Genomic DNA, 24437 nt, shown 5'->3' with positions numbered 1-24437 from the left:
CATCTCAAAACATGCACAAATTAAATATATGAAAACACATAGACTGTTCAATTATTTTAATTTGCGTAATTACATTACCGAATACCGCTTACAGCGTCCTAACATGAGTAGCGATCAATTCCGTAAATCCCCATACAAGCACCTTGCATACATAGCCAAATGTCATTTATATTAATATAGCGCCTTGGTATTCCCCCTCGCCTCCCTACACAAACCATGGAACCTTTTAACCTTGCAGAAGTTTGGAATTGGGTGTTCCCTTGCACAGAAAACGCTTCCTCTCGCCTAAGCCCCTGAGACTTTTGCAACGCCGCCGCGCTGCCCGCGGCGACCAGGAAGCTCTTGCCCGGCCGGCCAATCCGCTCGCGGCCGACCGGAAGTCCCGCCTCCCGAGGTCTGCGAGCTGTGAGCTGCCGGCGCATGGAGCGCCCTGCCGTCCGGTGTAGCCCGGGTCCCCAGGAGGGGGCCAGGGAGAAGGAGGAGTGTGGCGCCTGTTGCGGGGCTCCTCTGACCTGAGGGAGCCCCGATTCAGATGAGGAGACGCGCCGCGCCGTGAGGAGCCCCGCCGGAGGAGCGCAGTCGGTGAGTGGGGCCCAGGGCTGATGTGAAGTGCGTGCGTGCCTGTGTGTATGCCTGGGGGGGCGTGGGGGGGCGTGTGTGCGGGGGGGGGGCGTGTGTGCGCGCGTGTGTGCGCGAGGGAATGTGTGTGCGCATGCGTGACTGTGTGTGATTGAGAGAGAATGCGAGGTAGGGGATAGTGTGCCTGTATGTGTGCCGTATGCCTGCGTATGCATGCGCGCGCCTGTGTGTGTGTGTGTGTGCATGGGTGCATGCAGAGGGGTGGGGGCTGCCTGTGTGTGTGTGAGGGCTTTGCACTCGCGCATGCGCAGCTACCAGACGCTCGCTCCCGAGGTGAAATCTGACCTCGTCAAAGCGCGCGTCTGGTAGCTGTCCACATTCCTAAATACGGGCCACAAACGGTCTGAAGCAGACACTCTCAATGCTCACGCATTGAGAGTAGGTCTGCTCGACCTAAAAAGGACATGTCTGAAGGTCCTACTTTTGCTTTACCAAACCCAATATGGAATACAAGCAAAAAGGGTGCTCCTGATTGGGGCGCTGAAATGATTTCCCCAGTTGGGAGCTCTAGTCCTCAGACATGCCATCATTAAAAATTGTGTTTCCATTTGAAACTGCTGAATAAGCCACTCTAGGAGTCTATTGCAAGGTATGAACAGGTTAAACATGCCAGCATGAAATAAGAGGACGTGCAGCAATGAAACATTGTATTTCCTAAGCACCCCCCATCAAAGTAGTGGTAGCAGTTTGGTGAGAAATTAGGTCCAGTCTCTTGAATTTCAGAATTTTATTTCATTTATATTTAGTCAAACAGCCTCACAATTTCTTCTAATGTGTTCCCATTAAAAGAGCAATATCTCCGGTGCTTCCCCCATCCTCCTGCTACCTTCCCATACTCCCATCGCCAAAGTAGGTGGATGCCTAAAGGAGCGTACAAGTGATCTAGTGCATTCACGTGCACTTGCTCTGATCTGTTCGCTCTCCAAAAAACCATGAGTTCGTGCCTTATTGAGCAATGTGAGGACTAGAGGTAATTTTACTGGTAGGAAGGTATGTGGTTGGCACGACTTGCAATAATGGTCACCAAATTCTAAAAAGCCACTTCCCAAGAAAAATGTTTATCATCATCCAAGACAATCAATGCATGTACTGGAAAAGGAGCACACAGTAACAAAATGAAACCAGCCAAAGAGCAGCAATGACTAACTGCAAAGTTAGAAAGCAAAGCATGATACTCTACAGCTGAAAAAGGATACATCTGAAACGGAGGACGATTTCATAACACCAGAATGTGCCTAACATCAGGACCACGAACAAGGAATGCTGCATAAATTATCTATATCTACTCTCTGTGGCCTTCCTAAATACGCCTTGGCTTCACTGAGGGCCTCGCTGAACTCTGCAGCAAGACTGATTACAGGCTCCAAAAGAAACGAGCACATATCCGTAGTCCTTAAATTTCTCAACTGGCTACCCTTTGACACAAGAATCCAGCTAAAGATTGCAATCCTGACGCACAAAGCCCTTCACTACAAGGCGTGAGAGCCTCTAGAATCGCCTCTACTCTCCTACTGAAACCTATCATCCTTAGCAAAAAGAGAACTGGTCACCGAGCCTTCTCTGGTGCTGCCCCATATGGAAATCTCTTCCTCTGGATATACGCAGACACGCCTCGACGACTGCTTTCAAACTGGAAGCCAAGAGATTCTTAATGAGCAAATTGCTACCATAAGGGGTTGTGGCACTCAAAGTGGCTGTCTGTTGGTTCCTAGCTCCATGGCACAACTAACAGTCACGGACTATATTGTCTGCTTAATATTGTACTTTTTATGTGTACCATTGCGTACTGTTTATCATTGGTTTTTCCCCCCACAATTGCTGTGTTTATCTCCTTCTGTCCTCTCCACCAACGTACTGTAAAGCACTCTGATAAACTTCGGGATCTTGTTCGCACTATATAAAACTTTATAAAAAAAAAAAAATACAGTAATCACAAACCAAAAAGCCCTACAGCCTCCCCTATACTCATAATAGAACAGTTGTTCATAAGAAACTGAACATTTCTTCCACAAGCACAATATAAAATTGTGATGTTAGTCAACACTGGTCATAGCTAAACATGGCAAAAAATCATCTGGAACGAAAAGAAACAAAGTTACATTTTTGCCTATTCAACATGGATTGAGGACAGGTGAGCACTGCAAGAGGACAACCGGAGGAATCCACAAGGTAACAGCTTGGAGGTGAAACCAAAACAAGCCTATTGAACACTCATGCTAGGTTAAAGCTATTTAGTAACTAAAAAGTGGAATACTATTTTGCCCTTTAAGAACATTCCAGACAAAGTCTACAACACTAATGCAGGCTTTAGCCCTTACAGACTTTTTTAAAATCTATTTTTTAATGCTATTTTATGGTATTTATATTTGTAAAACAGTAAACACCTTTTCCATGATGCCACAGGGCAGCGTAATGGGCAGAATCATTTAGTGCCAAGAATCCATTATGTCTTATTTATTGATGCTTCAATATGAGAGTTATAGAGACTAAGTTACAAAAAGAACTGTTTAGAAGCTATTAGGGAATAACAGCAGTAACATACATTACATTCTGTGTGATGAGATTGTAGACAATTGTGTCCGGGTGAGTCTGCCGAAAGACTTTCACATTTTGTCTGAACTGGGTGCTCTGTCATCTATTGATCTACATCTTTCCACTTCCAATTCCCAAGAGAGAGAATCTATTTTGTATACAAACTTCCATGTTTGATGTATTTGTTGGTGTGAACATCACAACCTGTAAGGCCATGAAACGCAGTGGCAATGAATCGCACAGACCTGAATTCTAGCCCAACACCTGAAGTCTAGGCCAACACTGACTGAAATAAGCTGCAGAGACAGGCTATCACAAGTTCCACGGGAATGATTCATGTCTTGCAAAAGTGAATGGCCTGCAGACCTGAAACAGAATACAGGTTGGCTGTATACAGTTCCTGTAGTCACTAAGACAGAGCCAAGATATGCTTTTGTAACTCAGTTATGTGCTATCCACAATACCTGAAATATACTAACAAAATATCTGGACACCCACACTTAAATAACTAGAACACAAGTTGAGTGCCGAGAGAGTGACTTACAAACAAGGTTATCAGCAATCTTTTTACCATCAACCCTCCCTCCCCTCCAAGCAACCCCAAAGCATTTTTAAACTTGATTGATCATAAAATGTCCCAGACTAACAGTCAACAATACAATCTTCAGAGAAGTTCATAAATTGACCGCAAGCCTGTCAATTTGTGTATAAGCTGTAACAGAACACAGCATGGAAAAAATAAAATGCTCAAACATTGAATTAATAAAATGCTCAAATCTTGGCCTGAACCCTAACAATATCTCATTGGTGTTTCATAGTGCCACGGCAGAACTAGACTTGGCAGATCAAGAATGGTTAGAGAGCTTTAATAATTGCTAAGACAAGCTGGTTCCAGAGACTTCTGGCAGGCTGAATTAACACAAGACAAAATAGCTGCATTTCAAATGTATATTCTAAGAACAATGCAGGACACAAGATTAATCCAGCTGTACATGGACATTTATACATCACTACCCAAAGTTGCCATATTAACAACTCGAGTTTTCATAATATGTAATGACATATTTGATAGTCAAGGGACAGAAAATATGAAAGATTACAGTTAGTAGCTTTTGGGCAAACCATGGGCAATAACATGCTACCTAAGCCTAGAAAGCGGCATCTAAACTAGTCAATGTTGCATCCAGGGACACGTTGTGTGATACAGATAAAGCATGAGTCATATAGCTTGTGTTTCTTATAATCTGGAACATTACATTGGTGGTAGTGAAAACAACAATGATGCACCCAATCTCTTTAGCCTGCAAGGACCAGATCTTCGTGTAATTCAATTTGTACCACCTAGGGATAAGTTATAGGTTGTAATATTCTGGCAACGTTGGGAACCACATGTAAAACAAATCCAGTTTTAAGGCTGATGTAGGGTATGATCTGGCATACTTTCTTGACCAGCCAAAAGCAGAACAGTACACTAGATTGAAAAATAATTCACAGGTAGAGAATACGTTTTTCCACCAATAAAATGCATGTCCTCCGATTTTGGTTAGCCGGCATGTCATATTAGGTCTATGGTTCTTTCTGACAACTGTCAATCATACGCACATTCATTTGCTGACTAAAATACACATTGCTTTCTGTGTGTCTTTGCTATGATGAGAATTAACTATTGTCCTAAGGAAAAGGAAAAAAACACTGAAATTGGACTAAGAATTAATAATGTCAAACTTTGGAACATAATTCAACAGTGTGGTAAATACAGGGCAGAGTAATTAGATGATGCAGAAATAGAGGTGTTGGTAAGTATTGGACAATGGTACACAGTAATAAGAAGGACAGGTCACATGAGGAAAAGTATATCAGAGGTTGGGGTGTAAAGTATAAAAAGAGGGTGGTTCAAAAATTATCTTAGTGCCATATTAAATGTAAAACCTATGTAAGGCAGATCAGTTTACAAACTAATATGGCGATAATAGGAGTGCATTCATTCAGATGATTAGAAGAGGATACAGAAGAAGCAAGAAAAGGAATGGGAGTGCCTGGAAGCATTGTAGAACAAATAGAGGTTTGTTGATGTTTTATGGAAGTGATCCAGGTCTCCTTGTTTGTGCTTAGACTAGAAGGAATCCAAACCACACTATGGTTGAAATGAAGTTATCTTTCCTATTGCATGAAATGTAATCATTATTTGCTATGGTGTGTAAATGTGTGAATGTAACACTTTATAGGTATTCTTCAAATTCTAAATATCCTTAGCAGGGGAGTCATCGGTAAGGTGAATATCTGAGAAAGTAAGGAGTATATGTAGTAGATAAATTAAATTAATTCATGGTATATCAAATAGGTTTTGTGGGATAACCAAACAATTCCAAGTGGCAGGACGTACACACAAATCCTGCAGGTTCTGAAAGTAATAACTTTTCCTAGAATTTAGAGAAATAGTTTTGGGAAAAGTTATGTACAACCAGTAATGCCTTCTCAGGCAAATTAACAAAAAGTATATTATAGCTTGATCAAATGCAGACTTTAAGCCATCAATCTCAAGGCAAGAGGAAAGGATCACAAATCAACATTGTAAAAGTCTCTTTTACACAATTTGTGAAGCGCTCTGAATTTTAGGGCATCCACAACATTCTCCTTGGACAACACATGTAATCATGCTATGATTAAACCAAAGGACAATAAAAAAAGACCAAAAGACCACTACACTTTTGGAACACTTCCATAAGGATAACCACAAATATATGCAAGCCAACTTACCCTCCGCACCCACATAAACTTGTGATTTGGGTAGGAACTCAGCGCTGAAGAAGTCCCACTTCATAAATACTCGAAGGTGAAGCACGTACAAAGAGCCAAGTAACTGGCAAGGATGGGGCTATACAAACACTCAGCAATGTAACAATCTATGGCAAACCTAACAGAGGGCCATGATTACAGTACATCAATACACCAGCCCTTCCAGATGAACTAACAATGCAATCAAAGGCTTTCTGGCATAGGACTGACTATAGTATGGACCCTACACAAAGTATATCCTCAACAGTGAAAATAGATAATGAATAGATAGAGAATTGGATAGGTGCGAAGAAGTAATTACACAGAGAAACATTTAAAAAAAAATGGAGAACATGCCATGCAAGAACACACTGATACAAATGTACAGAAGATTCGCTATGTAATGGTTTAACTACGGCTTTAATAATCCCAGTTCAAACATGGATACTTGTCCTATTGGTGAAGATTTGAGAGAGCAGGAATTGTTACAAAAACCCCTTAGTAATAATAAAATGTATAACTTTTGGAGTATTAATTGCCGCTCCCTTCCAAAACATAAGGAAGACATTTTTAATCTTTTAAACAGCGAAGAACCTGATGCTATTTTTTTTACAGAAACTTGGTTGAATGATAGTTCAGGTCCGGATGTGGCGTGCGCCCTCCCTGAGAACTATACTATAATAAGGAGAGATAGAATTCTCAGGAAAGGTGGAGGGATTGCGATCATTTTTAAAAGAAATTACTCATGTAAACTGGAAGACTTCCCTCTGGCGGATTGCAAAGCTGGCCTTTTTAAAAGTATGCTCTCTCCCCAGCCCACTTTATCCGGGGCATTGATCCATCGCCCCCCTGGACCGGCTGGTTCTTGGGTGCCCCTACTTTCAGTTATGCTGGCGCCTTGGCTACTTAAATCGGCTAATTTTACAGTCTTAGGAGATTTAAACCTTCACTTGGAAAGTATGGAATGTTTAGCAAGTGAGGCTTTGATTGCTAATTTATCTGCGCTGAACCTACCTCTTTGCAATGAAGGTCCCACTCACATTGCTGGTCATTTACTGGACCCTATATTCTTTAATTTGTCTGATATTAGTTGTCCTCTTGCATCGCCTTTATGCTGGTCCGACCATTTTGCGGTTAAGTTTCAATACAGAAGTCCATTGAAAATGGTCCTACTGTTACCTGACATACCGAGTCTACTAGAAACTGGGGCAAACTGGATATAGTAAAATGTAACTATTTATTGTTAAATAATGCTTCTTGTTTGAATTCTATATCTCTGGCTTCCTTGGATAGTATCTATAAATGGATTGCTTCCGCTTCCAATGCCTGCCTTCCAACCTTTGTGAAAAAATGTAATACCCACCGTCCTCCGGCCCCCTGGTTTACAGAGCAGCTTAAAACTGAAAAAAACAAGTGTAAAGCTATGGAAAGAAGTTGGAGAAGGGATTACTCCCCTGAGTCCAAAAGTATTTACAAAGCCACACTGAAAAAATACCATGCTTTATGTAAAATGGCACGAGCCGATTAGGTCTCCTCCACTATTTCGGGGGCGAAGAACTGTCCACGTACCCTATTCTCCATGGTTAAGAAGCTTGCAGGTTCAGGGACGCAACCTAGTCCGCTTGTTCTTGACGAACTACAATGTAATACGCTTGCAAACTTCTTCATAACTAAAGTTGAACAAATCTACCAGTCTTTAGGAGGAACGAGTGTTACGAGTCTGGCTCTGCCTGGTCTTGCTCTTGTTCCCTCTGTAGCAGATCTTTCTCTGCTAAAATTAGAGAAGTGGGCTCCTTTGGACATTGGTTCGTTTACAAAAATCTTAGCGAGCATTAAATCAGGTTCTCCGTGCCACCCTCTTCCAGCTGCAGTGCTCTTACAAACGGAACAGCCTTCTTTAAGAATCGTTATGGAGCTACTGAATGCCTCTATTAGGGAGGAAGAGATGCCAGCCATCTGGAAACATGCAATGGTCCTGCCTTTGCTGAAGAAGCCAAATGCGGACCCTGCTATGCCGACTAATTTTAGGCAGATATCCCTGCTCCCGATATTTTCCAAAGTTTTGGAAAAACATGTAAACGCCCAGTTATCGATGTTTGTGGAATCCTCCAACTTTCTGCACACTTCACAATCGGGCTTTAGAGCAGGGTTCTCAACTGAGACTACACTGCTGGGCGTTACGGAGATGCTTCGCCAGCGTCTGGACGCAGGTGATACAGCGGCCTTTATACTACTAGATCTAAGCGCCGCGTTTGATACGGTTTCTCACACCTCACTAATAAAGTCTTTACAGGCATTGGGCATCTCTGGATCGGCGCTTGGCTGGCTGTCTTCCTTTTTATCGGAACGAACATGTCCGGTCTTTTCCACTAGGGCCACATCAAAGTCTTACACATCCCTGCAGGAGTGCCAAGGGCTCAATTTTGAGTCCACTCTTCTTTAACATCTATGTGCAACCCCTGGCAGTGATTGCCGAGAAAGCAGGGTTGGCGCTTTTTTCATACGCCGATGATACTCAAATCATCTTTTCTCTATCGGCTAATAAGAGACTGGGTCCTTCCGCTCTGCAATTGGGCGCAACATTGCATCGTGGATAAAATTGAATTTGCTCAAGCTCAATGGAGAAAAGACGTAAGTGCTTATTTTGGGTAAAAATTCTGAACATTGGGGTCCTCAACATTGGCCAGCTGAAATGGGGCCCTTACCCAAGCCTTCCTCTCAGGTCCGCAATCTATATGTCAATAAATTGTCAATGAAACAGGCAGTACAAACCGCAGCCACCTGCTTTACCATCCTAAAATGGTTTTAAAAAATCATTTGGATGCTCCCTGTTGATACCCAAAGGACGGTAGTCCAGGCACTCGTAACATCTCGTCTAGACTATGGTAACGTCCTTTTTCTGGGTTCAAACAGGGATGTGCTGCGTAAGCTTCAGGTGGTACAGAACTCTGCGGCCAGATTGCGTTATCGACTTCCTAGAATGTCCAGTACGGCTAATGCCCTGAGAGAATTACATTGGCTCAAGGTGGAACAGCGTACTAAATTTAAAGCCCTGTGCTATATGTTTAGAATTAAGATTGGCTCAGCTCCTAAATACCTACAAGATCTGGTACAACCTTACCACCCTTCTCGCCTGCTTCGCTCCTCCTCAGAAGAGAAATTCGAAATTTCCCGGATCAAATTAATGTGAATGGGAGGGCGACCCTTTTCTCTTCTTGGGCCAACTTTGTGGAATTCTCTACCTGATGTGATGCAGAAGGAGAAGCTGTACCCCAATTTTCACAAGCAATTACAAACGTGGCTTTTCACTCAACAATTCTAATTTCAGATTTCCAGAGTGGGTAGCTGTGCGCATTAGAAAAATAAATTAACATAACATAACAAGAGGAACAGATTCACTGCAGAGATTCACGTTGTATCCTTATGGTCTCACAGTTAAATTATAGGAGGTAAAATCAGCTTATTTATTTGCAGGTCAAATAAGTACAATACATTTGGGTAATGCTATCACCAGTTTATATCTGTATAGGTCTCATTAGCAGGTAAAATGCACCCACGAGTTTTACTATATTTTTAAAACTAAGGAATAGAAATTAGAACAGAAAATTAACTTGGTAAAAGAGAAGGCAAGGGGAAGTAAGGGTTATAAAGAAAAGAGGATTATTGACAGAGAAATAGGAAGAAAGGGGGTAAGAAGAGAGATGGGTATAAACTAAATGGGAAAGTAAAAGAAGAATTTAGCAGGAAAATTAGAGATTTGTAGAAATAGGAAAACGAGACTGTAAGGAATAGTGTAGGGAAGAAAAATGTGAGGAAGGTATGAGAGTAGTGAATTGGGAGAGGGATACTGGCATGGCTAAAAATGTGAGCTGGGAAATAAATGAAAGAAGAAATTGAGCAAAAGGAATGGAGAAGGCAAGAGAGGTGCAAAAGGAAGAAAGGGAGTAGTCTGTGAAAGGAAGAGAAGGAAAAAAACAATGTGGGTAAAGAGAGAAAACGCTATGAGTGGCAGGTGAGGCAGAGATTAACAGGATGGACAAAACAAGAGATACCGACCGAGAGCATGGAATGAAAAGTGTAGCAAAAACAAATTGGCAAAAAGATATGTAGTAGGTGGTAGTAATGGATGCTAAGTCATGTGTGATCGAGGGTGTGTCTGTGTGTGTGTATAGTAAAATGAAAGAGAAAGACAATACAAAACAAAGCATTAAATACCATAAAACCATTAACTTGGGAAAAGAAAAGAAAACATATCAACAAAAGTCTCATACTGTGAAAACATAAGGATTCCTGAGCATTCCCTGCATAATTTAAAGATAATCATATAAGACTTTTACCTTAACATCAAGCTCAACATGTTTAGATGTTTGTTCTACGTAGCCAAAAACAGATTATAGTAAGCAACGAATATACAGTTACTGCAGTTTTCACAAAGGTAAAAATGAAGAATTAGCAGCTCTGCCAAGTTTAAGTCCACTCGTAGTTAATTGTACCGTTTTTCAATTGCATTCTGGGACTGGTAGTTTTGTTTTGCTCATCTTACTAACACCAAGCCCCAGTAAAGAAAACCCTTGCACTGGAGCTGCGAGTACTAATGCACCTGAGAAACTATGGAGCCATTAAAGCGTTCTGTCAAGAAAATAATCAGAACAAACCCCCTTAAATTAAACAAGCATTTGCAATGCAATAGGTCTCGCATTATAAAAGTTTGAGCTATTGGCATTGCTAATAATAATGCAACACCAATAACTCAAACATTCAGTAATGCCAGACCTATTGTATTGCAAATGCTTGGTTTGTCTTAAAATGGAAGATGGATTTAATGAATTTGCGAGATGTGTAAAACTGAACTTGTAGCCTATGTAGGGTTTATGGAATGTATGCCATTTTTATGTGTGATATGTCTATCTTAAAATGAATAAAGAAGTTTAAACAAAAATAAACAAAGTCACAATCCAAGGCAGCACACAATGTTGTAACCGCAAAGGATTTCCAGGAATATGAGTAATGAGAGACACCACTTTATCCCTCTCTTTTCTCTGAACAAAAAGGAAGGATTCTTCTGCTATTTTCATGGTACTCGTGATTAGCCCATTTCGTACTGTGGTTTTACACATGCATTCTGGTACTTGTGGACCTGTGTTAACAATGGGAGGCAAATTCAAAACCAATAATAATATTATGTACTGATACTGGAAATAATGCCCCTGAGATCTCTGCACACACACGAAGGCAGGTCCTCGAATGGTGCACACCCTTGGATGTACACACTGAAAGGCGGAAGCACCAACAGCACTGTGATATGTGATTTTAAATGACATTCTGGGTCACCACTACCATTATTTCTTAGCACTGCAATGTGATTGAACACAGCTCATCACAGCCACACAGGGCCTTCTTTAGGGCAGTGCGACCGGTGCGGCCGCACAGGGTGCTGACCTTGGGTGTTTAGCAATAACTTATGACTGGAGAGATGAGGGGCACTTTTGCCTCGAGGGAATCCAAACAGGAAGTCCTGGGTGTGGGGGCACTGAAAATGACTGTCGCACCGGGTGCTAAAGCTGGCCATCAGCCACGGATACTGAATTCTTTAGGTGGCACCTAGAAGGCCTCGAGAATGCACAGAAAAACACATTGTGGCACAGTGGGTTGGGGTGAGTTGCAGCGCTCCTTCGCTAATTTGCAGGTCAAGGGTTTCCATCTCTGCATTTTATCGTCTCAATATGGATGACATGCAGAGGCGGTGCTTCCATTGTTGCAGCAGGTGCAGTGGCACCGAGCCAAAGACCTGGAGGGCCACGGGCCCTGAATATTGCTGTATTTTATCATTTAAACAGCAGCCGGGGAGTGGGGGAAGGGTATATTTCCGTCCTTGCATACTGGGCACCCTAAACGATGATAACCTACCCAGTACTGTTATTAAGGGCTGGCCCGAGCAGGAAGCGGGTCAGGACCCTAAGTGCGCTGCACTGGGATGGGTATGGGGTCAGCCCTTACACAAATGTGCACACACACATACACCAACGACCCAGATTTAGCGCCTCATAACTTACCTTAAAGGAGCAGCGCTACATCTCTCGCCAAGAAGAGCATTGTTGCAGTACGGGGACTGGAGCACGGGGCTTCCTCCTGCTTCGGTGCAGATCAAGCGATCGCTGCTGATCGCGGGCGGACCCAAGAGGCATCCGCTTCACCTGGTGGCCGGGGCGGGGCGGCCCATGCGCACCGATGCCGGGCATGTTTGGCGAGAGTTTCCAGCCTTTGGTACAATCCCAGGAGATCAAAGTTGTGGAAACGATTTTAAAGAATCCATATGAAAATCAACCATTAATGAGCGCTGCAAGCGCAGGATGTGAAAGCAACAAGCACGCGAGTTTACGAATTTCTAAAGGCACTGCAATGAAAAACTATAAAGAAAATCTGTTTTTAGGTATATATGGAAAAGTGCTGGAAATAACGTAAAATAAATACATGCCACAGAGGTGGATGAAAGTAAAGTTTATATTGCCTCGTAGTGCTGTCCACCAGGCCCAGATTCCGGCAGAAGCGGGATAAGCTGCTTCAGGTGAGAACTCTTTCCTGTTGGGAGGTGGCATGACGTCAGTAGTATCGCCTTTCTTCGCCTTGGCTAAACATGTTGCTTTCCATATTGGGAAGGGTACTCTGCACAGAGGAATGCACCAAAGCCCAAACCTTCCGACAAAGGACACAGAGACACACAAACACATCAAACACCATAACTCAGACAAGGGAGATGGACGGTGCAAGTGGTGATGCATATACATGACACACCACAACCAGATTATCTTACATCATAGGTGCTTTGTAATGGCAACAGGGATTTATATAATGCTGTGTGCCGTTATTATGCTTCGCATCGCTCTGATGTTTGGGTAACTTTACATGGGATTTGTGTGCAGTTTTATATGCAACAAACTTTGCCCAAAGGCACCAGAGCACTTTACATGAGGACCATATTACACAAGATCATATTACTTACTTGAGCACCGGACGTTTCAGTGATGCGCCCAGAGCACTAGGGTGTCGAGCCGATGCAAGACTCGAACCTGGTTCCCCAGATGGCAGCTCAGGCCTATAGGCCACACTTTATTACAATCAAGACCAGAGCACGGCGGCGCACGGGATCGAGATCGGGCATGTGCAAGTGGTATAATGTTGGCTCCGAGAGTGAGGCCGGGCCATATAATCTAGTAGCGTGTGCCTTAGGCCGCTGGCATGCCCCTCTTTGGCGCAATGGGTCCGGAGCTTGCCTGGGTTTCAAGCAGGGAAATGCAGCATCTGTTCCAATATGGCCGCAAGTGGAGCCTATGGAAAGTTTTTTTGCAAGACTGTGCACCCCCCTTACCTACAGGATTGCCGGTTCGAGGGCCGAGGCCCCCGGGGAGCGGGTGGAGAGCATGGGTGGAGGGCGTGGGCACCGTGTGGTTCCCTTGCCGTAGCAGCTGACCCGGCTACCCTGTCTTGCGGTGGGAAGATGCTGCGGGTCACTCGGGTGTGGAAGCAGTGTGAGAGGAATTTGACCACATGTTAGACGGTGTGGCGGCCGGGCCCATTGCGTGGACACAGGTTTCTTATACATTTCGGTAGCTTTGAGGATTAAGGCGCCGACCGCAATTCCTGCGTCTCTGACCCACGTGATCTTTGCAGCCTGCTGGTAGTTTAATAGCCCAAAGCGGTATCTGGGTTCGGGGTCCCATCCTGACTGCAGAGACGCTTGGTAACCCGCATCTCGATCCCTCTACCACAGGAACTGCACGCAGTGAGTGTGTGACGTGCTTGCCCCCCACCCCCTGCGTCAGATCGCAGAGCAATGTAGTCTAGTCAAAGCCATAGTTACTGCTTTTTCAGCTGATGCAACATCAACCATTGACAAACCAATAGTGCTGACTTGTTGTAGGTACGATGTTACGTATATCTGTGATTGGACATTCCGTGTGGTTTTTGTTTTACATCTGTGTGCTCCGCTCGCACTCTGTTTCATGTTCTTCAAATGCGTGTAAATAAAACTATTGTCCTAACCTGCTTTCGATCCCCGAGCTGACAAAATTGCAGTGTGCCAACGCGGGACCAGCACCTGGCTCCTTCCCCCTCTTCCCAGCAAAACCAGCTCCGAAAGCGAAACCTTCCTTGGGGCGGGACTTCCGTCTTCGGAAGCCCGCGCACGCGCCCACGGGAAAGCAGTGCTGGTGATGCGGGGCTCATGCCCGAGGGAGAGCCCCGTGGAGGCTGCAAGACCTTAGAATCACGGTAAGTGGGGGGGGGGGGGCGCTTGCATGTATGGTGGGGGGCGCTTGCATGTATGGTGTGAGGGGGGGGCGCGCTTGCATGTATGCGGCGCCTGGGGGGGCACTTTTATGTATACGGCGGTGGGGGGGGGGGGACTTCTATGTATGCGGCGGGGGAGGCCTTATATGTATGCGGCGGCGGCCAGGGGGAGGGGGGGCCCTTCTATGTATGCGACGGCGGCGGCAGGGAGGTGGGTGGGGGGCCCTTCTATGTATGCGGCGGCGGCAGGTGGGTGGGGGGGAACTTCTATGCATGCGGCGTCGGCGGGTGTGGGGGGGCTTTGTATGTGTGTATGTGTGTAGGTGCGCTCCTGTGTGTGTGTGCCTTCTTGCCTGCATGTGTGTGTTCAGTGTGCCTTTCTTTGCATGGGAATATGAGGGACGGCGACGTGCGCGCTCACGAGGTAGAATCTCCGGCAGGAGACGCTCGTGACAGTCTGCTGTCTACATTCCCCTGAAAGTGATTACATTAGTTGTCTCGCTAGACGCAAAAGCTTCGCTTTTGCGTACGTCTAGCGAGACCTAAAAAGGTAAGTAGCCAAAGATTCGGTGGCGAGTAGGTTGCTGGCAGGGAACAGCATCACAAATGAAGGTGATGCATAGAAAATGCAGACCTCAAAATCCATTGGAACCTTAAGGGGATGGAAGGGGCTGTTCACATGGCTCCTGTCAAGAGTAACTGAAATGGAAAACCTCATTACAAAGCAGAAAGGTCAATTTGAACAAAAAGGAGTTTTGTGCGGCCTTTCATGCATGACAGTAGTCAGAGGTGTCTCAAATCCATCTGTTCGTGTTAAGCGTGCAAGAAAACATTACCAAACGACGCCCGATTTAACTTTTAATTCAGAATGGACTCTGAACTGTTTTTTTTATTTTTTTATAAATGAACCTCGCGGGTTTTTCATGCCCCTGTTTTGGTTTTACTATCGCTGCCTGCAGGTACAACAGAAGAGGAGCCAATTTGCTGCCAAAGTAAATGAAATCGGAATATGTTAATTTTGATGTTTTCACTGACGACCTTGTAAATCATCCTGATGTCACGTGCTTGCTTGCAACGAGCTTCAAACGCGAGCATGGGAAGAGCTAATCAGGGGGCTCATTAGTAGAGCACAGCTGCTGCAAATGTGGTGAATGAAGTGTTGACGAGGAGTATCAAGCCAGAACTAATAAACTAAAGTTATCTTATATCACCGCGTGCCAAATCAAAACACAGTTTTCATCATCACAGACCTCGGAAGCTTTATTTTCCTTTATTTAAAAAGAGCAGGTTGAAAAACTCCAGCGGTCGACTCGACTGATTCTGCAATTGGGAGACTGGTGGGCGGGGGGCATTTTCAGCAGAAGATCAAAAAATTAAAAATAAAAGTCGATTGCAACCCCCAACCTACAAGGAAGAAAAAAAAATAAGGCAAGTATGAGATGGGCAGAGAAGGCATATCCAGGAGGCAATTACCGCGTGCCTGTGTTCCAAAAAATATGCAGACTACAGGGAGTTCGCCTCTTAGACAGACAAACGGGCACATCTTTGTGAGTCACAAATTCCGGGGCGCTCAACTTCACCGTGCTGGTGCGATCAATGGGCAAGCCAGCCCCCTAAAAAGTTGTACTGAATGTTATTATAAAAGGGATACTGTACGCTGAAAGCTGCGTTAACCCCTTTATTTCGTGCAAAACGCTTGTAGTGTGCTGTATTCTTTCTATAAGGATATTGAAATAATATATATCTATATATATCTATATATCTATCTATCTATATCTCTATATATCTATCTATATCTATATCTCTATATATCTATCTATATCTATATCTATATATATCTATATATATATATATATATCTATATATATCTATATATCTATCTATCTATATCTCTATATATCTATCTATATCTATATCTCTATATATCTATCTATATCTATATCTATATATATCTATATATATATATATATATCTATATATCTATCTATATCTATCTATATCTATCTATATCTATCTATATCTATCTATATCTATATCTATCTATATCTATCTATATCTATCTATATCTATCTATATCTATATATCTCTCTCTATATATATATATATATATATATATATATATATATATATATATATATATATTATGCACCTTTGCTATATTGCTTTCTACGTTTGCATTACAAAGTAGAACATAATCAGTGTGCCTGAGACAGATACCGGAGAAAAATAAATGTACTATGACTAGGGTACAAAAAAAAAACTTACTCCATAATTAGCCCCACATAAGTGAGACAGCCTCACACGCTCTGCAAGGTGCGCCGGATTCCTCTGCGGACTTTGCACATTAAGAAACATAGTCAATTTAGTTCATTTACAATTTGCACTTAATTCAAAGTTGCGAAGCAATTAAGAAATGCTGCAAAAGTTAACAATTCGGTGTCACCCGGGAAGAAGCAGGTGAAAAAATACACCACAATGCCACTACGAAACATCGACTTTGTGAAGCACTTGTATATTTTATCGTCTCGAAAGATGACTCTTTTTGGACACGGAGGGTACTTATTTCTTGAAATGCACTACTCTTGTCCTGGTGTTGTGATAATTCCACGTGACAATCTACAGAGCATCAGAGCACTGTTAAGTCATCAGCCTAAAAATATTATATTTAATATTTGGTGTGCTTACGGGTATATAACACGCAGTGCTTAATTTGTAAAATATGAAGTGCAGGTGCTCAAATCTTTGTCGGAGGCCACACCTACTTTTCTCTGGCTCCGCCCACTTCCTCTATTGGCTCCACCCACTTCCTCTATTAGCTCCACCCACAAGCTAAAGATGGACTCCATAACACCCTAGTATCACCCCACCACATAACTCTGAATCCTGTCTGTAATAATGCAACCCTTGGAAATGAGGGCAGGCAACAGCGATAGCCCAGGCTTACAGAGCATTAACTTCATACCATCAACAGGCGCTCTCGGCTGTGCACTCTGCAGATGTCAACAACTACACAACACATACCATAAGAACAAGAACAATGAATGAGCCCTGAACGCGCGTGAATCAATTTAAAAAGTAATAGATTGCATTGCAACCGTTAAACAGCAGGGTGGGTGAATTACAAACGTTGCCCCACAGTTGGAAGAGTTCGATAAAGGTTAGCCTTCATGAGGGGAGGTCGGTTCCTGACCTTGTCGGACTGCATCAATTTTTAAGGGCATCTGGCCCGAATTACATGCACCGGGTGTCCTAATCAGGAAGGGAATTGGCTGCCTAGGGGTAGGAGTTTCCCTGCCTCCAGTCATGGTTGCCCTTAGTTCCAAGGCGCAGTAACTGCTTGGCAGCTGCGCACCCCTCGCCCCTCAATCTGGAGGTCAGTGACCAGTGACCCCGTGGAAGGAGAAGAATGAGAATGAGGGTCGCCCGCTCGCACCTTTCCAAGAGCCCCCCTACTGCAAGCCTCCGACCGCCCAGACACCTATCACTTTTCAGGTGCTAATCGCACCACAGAAAACAGTGGCAAACGACCATTCACAACCGTGTCTCGGCACACACGGATAAACAATGGAATTCGGTAAAAGCCGAAAGCACTTCCTGTCAATAGAAGTTGAGGCCTGTGTAGCTCAGATCCGAAGTCACTGCTTTCAACTTAGCTCGGTGTGCTGCTGCTTAAGTCTGTTGACAGTTCGGTCGTAACACCAGGCGAAAGCAACAGCACGCCGCGCTTAAAATGTGACATCATAAAAACCCAGAAATTACCCGTTTGGTTTTGAGTTTGTCGTGAAGATGTGCTAGGTGTTGGTTATGCCATGTACATTAGCTGTGATAGAGCCAGTACCTACGACCTTCTGAGCAGGAATGTCCTCAAGGTTTCTGCTCAGGCTCAAACATTCTCATTTCTAGAAATAATTTTCTGACTCATTCCAGCGCTGCAAATGTTTAGTGATATACTTTTTGTTACGGGCAGGAGTAAATCCCTTTCCGAGGAGGGAATAGAAAAGGATCATTTCCAAAATTGGTCGGCAACTATAGTAAGGAGTTTTCCAACTGAGAAAAACAGGGGGAAAAAAACTGAAAGTGTAATTGCACATTTTAGAAGGAATTTTCCTCTGTGCAACGATACACTATTTGAAATTATTGATGTGGAAATTCCTCTATATTTTGGTATATTTTAATTGACAACAGACTTTCATCTGGGTATCTGCAAGTCTGCATCTGTCAATGTGGTTTCAATAGTACCTTGGGGAACGCTTGTAAAATTAAAACATTTATACACAAATATAAAAACATAATTGGAAATATACTACTGTTTCTGCTCAAACTGGTACGAAAAGCCAATTCATATTGGGGAGTCCGTGTAGGCCAAGAATGTACATAACACATTATTACACGGAGAGAGGATGTGGCCTCGTTGCTGATGGGACTTGGTTCGAGCCTCTGCTGGTAGGCTATACATCTTGTGATTCTGGGCAAATCACTCCCGGTGCCTAGGGAAAACAATACATTAGGTCTCGCATGTGTTCAAGTTAAGAGCTGTTTGCCTTGAAAATGACAATGTTTTTTTTTACTTTTGATTATGTATGCCAGTGTCAATAGCGCTCTGCAAATATAATAACTCCAACGCAAATAAAAAACAAAAATAAAAAACATTGTCATTTGCAACACAAACGGTTCTAACTTTAACAAATGCGACACATATTGCAAATGCTTTTCCTCTTTCTTGCCATTTTCTTTCCTGATCCCAGCCTACCATTGAAACTGAGTCTCGGTTTCTGCATGCCCCGGGCTCTTTTCTAACACCGAGTATTGTTGAGGCAGGACTAAGTTTTACGTGGCCTTGACAGTTTTAATGCTGCCCATTTCCTGAGTGACCGTTCAGGGTAGCTGCTCAGGGAGGGGGCGGAAAAGTTTCCCGACAGTGCTGCCCTGTATCTCGAGGCCCGGGTTTAGCTCTGTGGGTTGGAGCGGGGTTCTGATTACACACCTACGTCGCGGGGTCAATCCCCCTACAGGCCACTGTGTAATTTTAGGGGAATTCTGACAGGCCTACGGCTGTGATAATTTGACTCGCCCCTATGCAGCAGCAGTAATGCTGTCCCTCAATTAGGAAAACTGGGTAAAGTTAAACTCTAAGCCGAACTGTGAAGCTACAACGACCTTCAAACCTGTCTATTGATCACAATGGGACCCTGGTTCACATGTCATATCCGGAAGAAGGCCGTGGCGGCGGCCGCCAAGTCATGTTGCACTGACTGATTGCATCACACTGTCCGTTGCGACAGCCACACCCACCCGAAAATGAAAAAAAAAGTGAAACTATTACCAGCATAGGGATCGGCAGCACACCAGCCACCATGTTTAAACAAGTAGTCAGCCAGCGGCTGGGTGGGTACTGGTAGGCTAGGACAGCAGGGCCTAGTAGTTAGTTTTATCTTCTTAACCCCGCAGCCTGTGCACGGTGTGCAGCAGCCTTCCCCATTGTCGATACTTCCTTGCAAAGTTGCACGGCTGAGATGTGATAAGGTGACCCGGCTGCTCTCGGCACCGCGCCACCACCACCAACTGCCGTGCAGGCCTTGTGTGCACGGTCTTTAACATTAAGCAGTGGCTTCAGGGAGTATTTCATGCCAGACTGCATTGAGAAATGAACATTCTTTTTCTCTAAAGCACGAGTGAGGCATTCTACCTTCCCCCACCCCAGGCCAGTACAGTACTGAGGGCCGCGGCGCCAACACGATACAGCTGCGGCCGGTGGGCCTGCCCTGGCTTCAGTGAATCTGAAATTATTAAAGCATATTCCTATAATCAGTATTATTGGAGCTTCAGCTCCCCCCCCCCCGGCCCGCCGGTGATCTTACAACCAAACTCTCATTGAAGTAAGTCAAGTCACACACTACCAAATAAAAATACAGAGTGCGTTGGTTTTTGCACGCACGGTATGAGTACTGTCTGACGGTATTGGAATGGCATGACAAGTAGTTAGTACTTCAGTAGGCTTAGCGTTAGCTCGTCACTTAGCTCACTCACAGTACAGTAATTCACTTAACTCACACACGGTTGTATTAACTTCCTTCAATCTTACCGTCCGTTACTCGTGGTGGGCGGTCGGCTCAGTGGCTCGGTCAGTAATAAATGATTTTTCAGATCAGGCGGCCAGGCCTGGTGCACTGCTGCTCATCCAACAATATCCACAACCACGAGACAGCAGTGTCGTCCTCCTACTCCTGGTTAGCAGTGGGCTGCGGTGGCGCGCGCGCGCGTGGTCATGTGACACTGGCGCTGCACGTACAGAGGACCCTATCAGAACAGTCAGATTAGTTCAGAACCAACCCAAATCCAGCCCGCCCCTGGTGCCCCAATAAATCAGTGGGGCGCACGCACAGTCAACTGTGTGAATAAGACTTAAGTAACCAACCAGCTGCCGTTATGATTACAAGCGCGCGCCACGCCCCCACCAATAATTTATTCTCTCTCTCTTTGACTGCACCGTGCGCGGCAGGCAGCAGCTAATTAAGAGAAGTATAGAAGTGTGTGTTAGTCGATCACACACAGCCGCAACGAGTACAGTCATTAACCGGGCTCCTGTGACCTGAAGGCTGCATGATTGAACAGGCTGAGGCGGAGTACACAGAGTTCTTATGGTACATTAAAAAAAATCAATGACGCACGGGCGAGATGCATAGACCCGGCCCTGTCAATTAAGTGCCGGTGCTAAGCACCGGCAAGCACCGGCACAAATTAAGCACTGATAACACGGATTTTATGGTAACGGCGGTAAGAGAAAGATGCATGCTGTTTCTTAATATCAAATATTGGGTTATAGCTCCTTGAAAGCCTTTGTTCTGGCACATCAACTTCATGGATGTGCTTAATATTTGGAATAATTAAACCGCGCCAAAACCAGCTGTGAGGAATAGCGCTTGGGAGTTCAAGTCATAAATAATTGAGAAACCTGAGGCGCATTTGATCATCCTGATCCGGCTGTGCTCTCTGGAGGGTAAATGTTTGTCCTGAATACCATCAACATTGTTAAATGCCTCAATATTCCTGCTCAGCCATGCAACCCACAGCCAATTCAGCCAAATCACTTCAGGACTAAACACATTCAGAGCCACAAAACCCCATCTGGCATGGGGCACGTTTATTTTGTGTTCCATTGTTCTAGTCATTAAGTTCTCCTCAGGAGAGTCCGTCTAGTCAACACTGCCAAAGCGTAAGGACAAGTTTGATGAAAAGCCATGTTTTAGCACAACTGCTTACCCCTAAGTTCAATAACTAGGTAAAGTTTGCATGCTGTCAAGAAGTGAAAAATATATTTGTGCTGCCCTGAAAATGGGCAACTCTTAAGGCGGCAAAAATGTGGCTTCCACTTAAAAGGCGGCACAAATGTCCACTTATTAGTCGAATAGAGGAGGGGCAACAAAATGCATCGTTATGGGAGGTAAATATCTTCCCACATAGTCTGGGGTTCGCCCAGGTAAACATGGAACCAGTCACTTCCGGCGCGCCTTTAATGCCAACTGCCCAGCTGCAGACGGTTTATACGGTTTACACTATAGGTCTTCAACAACAAATATAAGAAACATGTTCATGGTTAATACAGCTGAAACTGCTAGAAAGAGCGAGAAATAAATGACCATTTCCAAGGTGCAACCGCAGTCAACTGGCATTTCCCTGACATGCCAGCACTTGGATCCAACAGAAAGTATTTTTAACTTGTGAACTGGAATTTTCAAACAGGGCACCATGTTCTCGTTTGATAATACACGCAGACAGTTAAGTGGTTTAAAACTAAAAACCAGTCTACACAAGAGGCAGGCCCCCTTTCTCTAATTTTAGACCTCCCACAACACAGCTATTTGTAAATGGGCCAGTTTATACTAAACACTTTCAAGGTCCAATGACTGGATGAAAATGAAGAAGGGTGCAAAAAAGCACACAATTCACAGAGCAGAACATGCTGAGATTTTCCCAGTAATTGTTCTTACAGTGCAACACTACAAGCAATAAGGCAAACTGTGATTTTTGCGCGTCAAACGCGAACAAACTGCATATAAATTAATGTCATTATACAGGATTATTTTAGGTAAAGTAAAAACATACCTCAAATTCTTCAGTGAAACCTTGCTGGTTGTTGGAGTACAGTTCACTGATATGTTTAACAAACTGTTTGACTGGAATTGCCTCCATATCATCTGCAGAAAGAAAAGGACAACTATAGTTGTAGGAAAAATTTCGAGCACATTCTGTTAAAAAAAGAGATCAAGTGATGGATGCAGCATAAGATCATTTGTTACCCAAAGGATGAACATATTTGTTTTTGTGATTAAAGTTTATAAAGCGGTCATGGAAGCCAATGCTGTTAAAACAATCCCTTAATTTAAAACAACCTGCAAAGGCAAGATCGGTTATGTCCTTCACTGGCCATGAAAGAAGCCTCAAAAAGAAAAGAAAAAAAAAACAAGAGTGCGCTGTGATATAAATCTAGCATACTTTGAACCTTTGGAAGAAATCAAAGTGTCTTGAGTTATCTTGCTGTACACACGGATGATTGAATTGTCAGGGTGTTTCCATTCATCTCCTTCTCTGCAGCTACTAAAGCCAGAGTGGTGCCTGCTATCTCACATTTTACAGACTTATGATGGAAGGTAGTGCCACTGTGCACTGAATGAAAGGACAAGCATGGATGCTTCCTGGAGCCCCAGGCATAACTCTTCCAGGTAATCTCTTTGTAACACCATCTGTCTAGTAAGACAAGTTCCCCTTTAAACTGTGGTGAGCTAGAATGGACCGGCGTCTGATTAACTACATCTGCAGAGGCCTGGTGAGCCCTGCTGTTTATTGCAGTGCTGTACGATGCAGAAAGCAAGCCAGGTCAGTTCCAAACCCACACATAGCCATGCTGGCTTGGAGGCAGCACAACCAACACATTGGAAGAGGAGACTCGAGCCAAAGGTCTGGCTTGGCTCTAAGAGCCTGCACAAGAGACGAGCCATGACAATGTTGGACTCAATCATGCAACAACCATAATGTAAAAATGACAGTCCTTCCAAAGTTGCAAGCATTGGCTATGCCAATAGGTCTGGCTTATGAATGAAAGTGTCTTGCATCACTGATGGTGTAGGCACTCAATAGGTTGTCATACATGTATTCTGTCAATCATACATCCAATCATCCATCCACTAACATTTGCATTCACACACTCTGACCCAACCACAATAAAACACACACAAATTCCACAAAACAGGGAATACAATATGTTCTTCATGGCTGTCTCCACCCCCTCCCCCCCATCTGTGCTGCTGGCAGAGGAAGACAAACTCCATAAATGTCTAGATATCGAAGATACTTTTACTGCATTATAATGTTGTGTGTACACCTGAACGTTCAAATTCAAGCAGCAGGAAAATATACGAAATGATCACAGCTGTGTGGAGGACAAGCACTTTTTTGTGTGAAAACACACAGTCTGCCCAATGAAATCATGTACTGCTGCTCCTAACCAATGCACGGAGTCAAAGTCCATCTCTATTGATGCTCGCATAATTGTCTGTCAAAATTGCGCTATCAAGCTAGACCATAAAAAAGAATATTTGCAGAAGTGTTTCACTTTAGTACATCAGGTAAGACCAGAAGCATTGAGAGATATTTACTAAAGGTGTATACATTTATAAACATTCTTGCTCCACCACCCTGACGTCGATGCCATTAGTGAACTGAAAGACAAGCCAGTGGTCATGTGTGTATGTGGCCGAGATTCATATTATAAATGAAACAATTAAATCAAACACAAGAGGTTTTTGTAAAGCACATATCATGAACTCACATATTTGAAGGTGATAATGAAGAAAAAGGTAGCTCAGTGAAATACAATATTTATTTACCTAGGATCCCACTATTTGATCAAATGGAGAAGCCAGGGTTTCCCAGGTTTTCTGATTTCATATTGTGAAATTCAGACTCCTGATTGGCATCTCGTTCACTCTCCGTGTTAGATTAGAGACTAACACTTTGTCTTTAATTACTGGTGCATGCCGTCAGAGGTGGGTGGCCGGCAGCAGCCAAATGAAAGCTTGGCTCGTTTTAGGCTTGAGAGTCAAAGCGGACCTCTAGCTGAATGCAAAAACCACAGTTGATGGATAGAATGCAGAACAATGTCATACATTCACCTCAGTACAGAGATCTGGGCCTAAATCCAGCGTTTT

At 43.8% G+C, this 24437-nt stretch overlaps 1 protein-coding gene across 6 annotated transcripts in view; it reads right to left on the bottom strand.

Annotated features, from left to right (window-relative positions):
* The window catches only part of LOC147692851 (receptor-type tyrosine-protein phosphatase gamma-like), a 1083817-nt gene that overhangs the window by 124095 nt on the left and 935285 nt on the right, over nucleotides 1-24437 (bottom strand). For all 6 annotated transcript variants that reach the window (XM_086939073.1, XM_086939071.1, XM_086939072.1 and 3 more), the window contains one exon: nucleotides 22336-22427. In XM_086939073.1, the coding sequence (XP_086795199.1) occupies nucleotides 22336-22427 (92 nt within the window). The remainder of the gene's footprint in view (nucleotides 1-22335; nucleotides 22428-24437) is intronic.

Source organism: Lissotriton vulgaris, chromosome 9, assembly GCF_964263255.1.
Source record: "Lissotriton vulgaris chromosome 9, aLisVul1.2, whole genome shotgun sequence".
Lineage (NCBI taxonomy): Eukaryota > Metazoa > Chordata > Amphibia > Caudata > Salamandridae > Lissotriton > Lissotriton vulgaris.
Note: the sequence above shows the minus strand (reverse complement) of the source record. Positions and strands in the feature narration are given on the sequence as shown.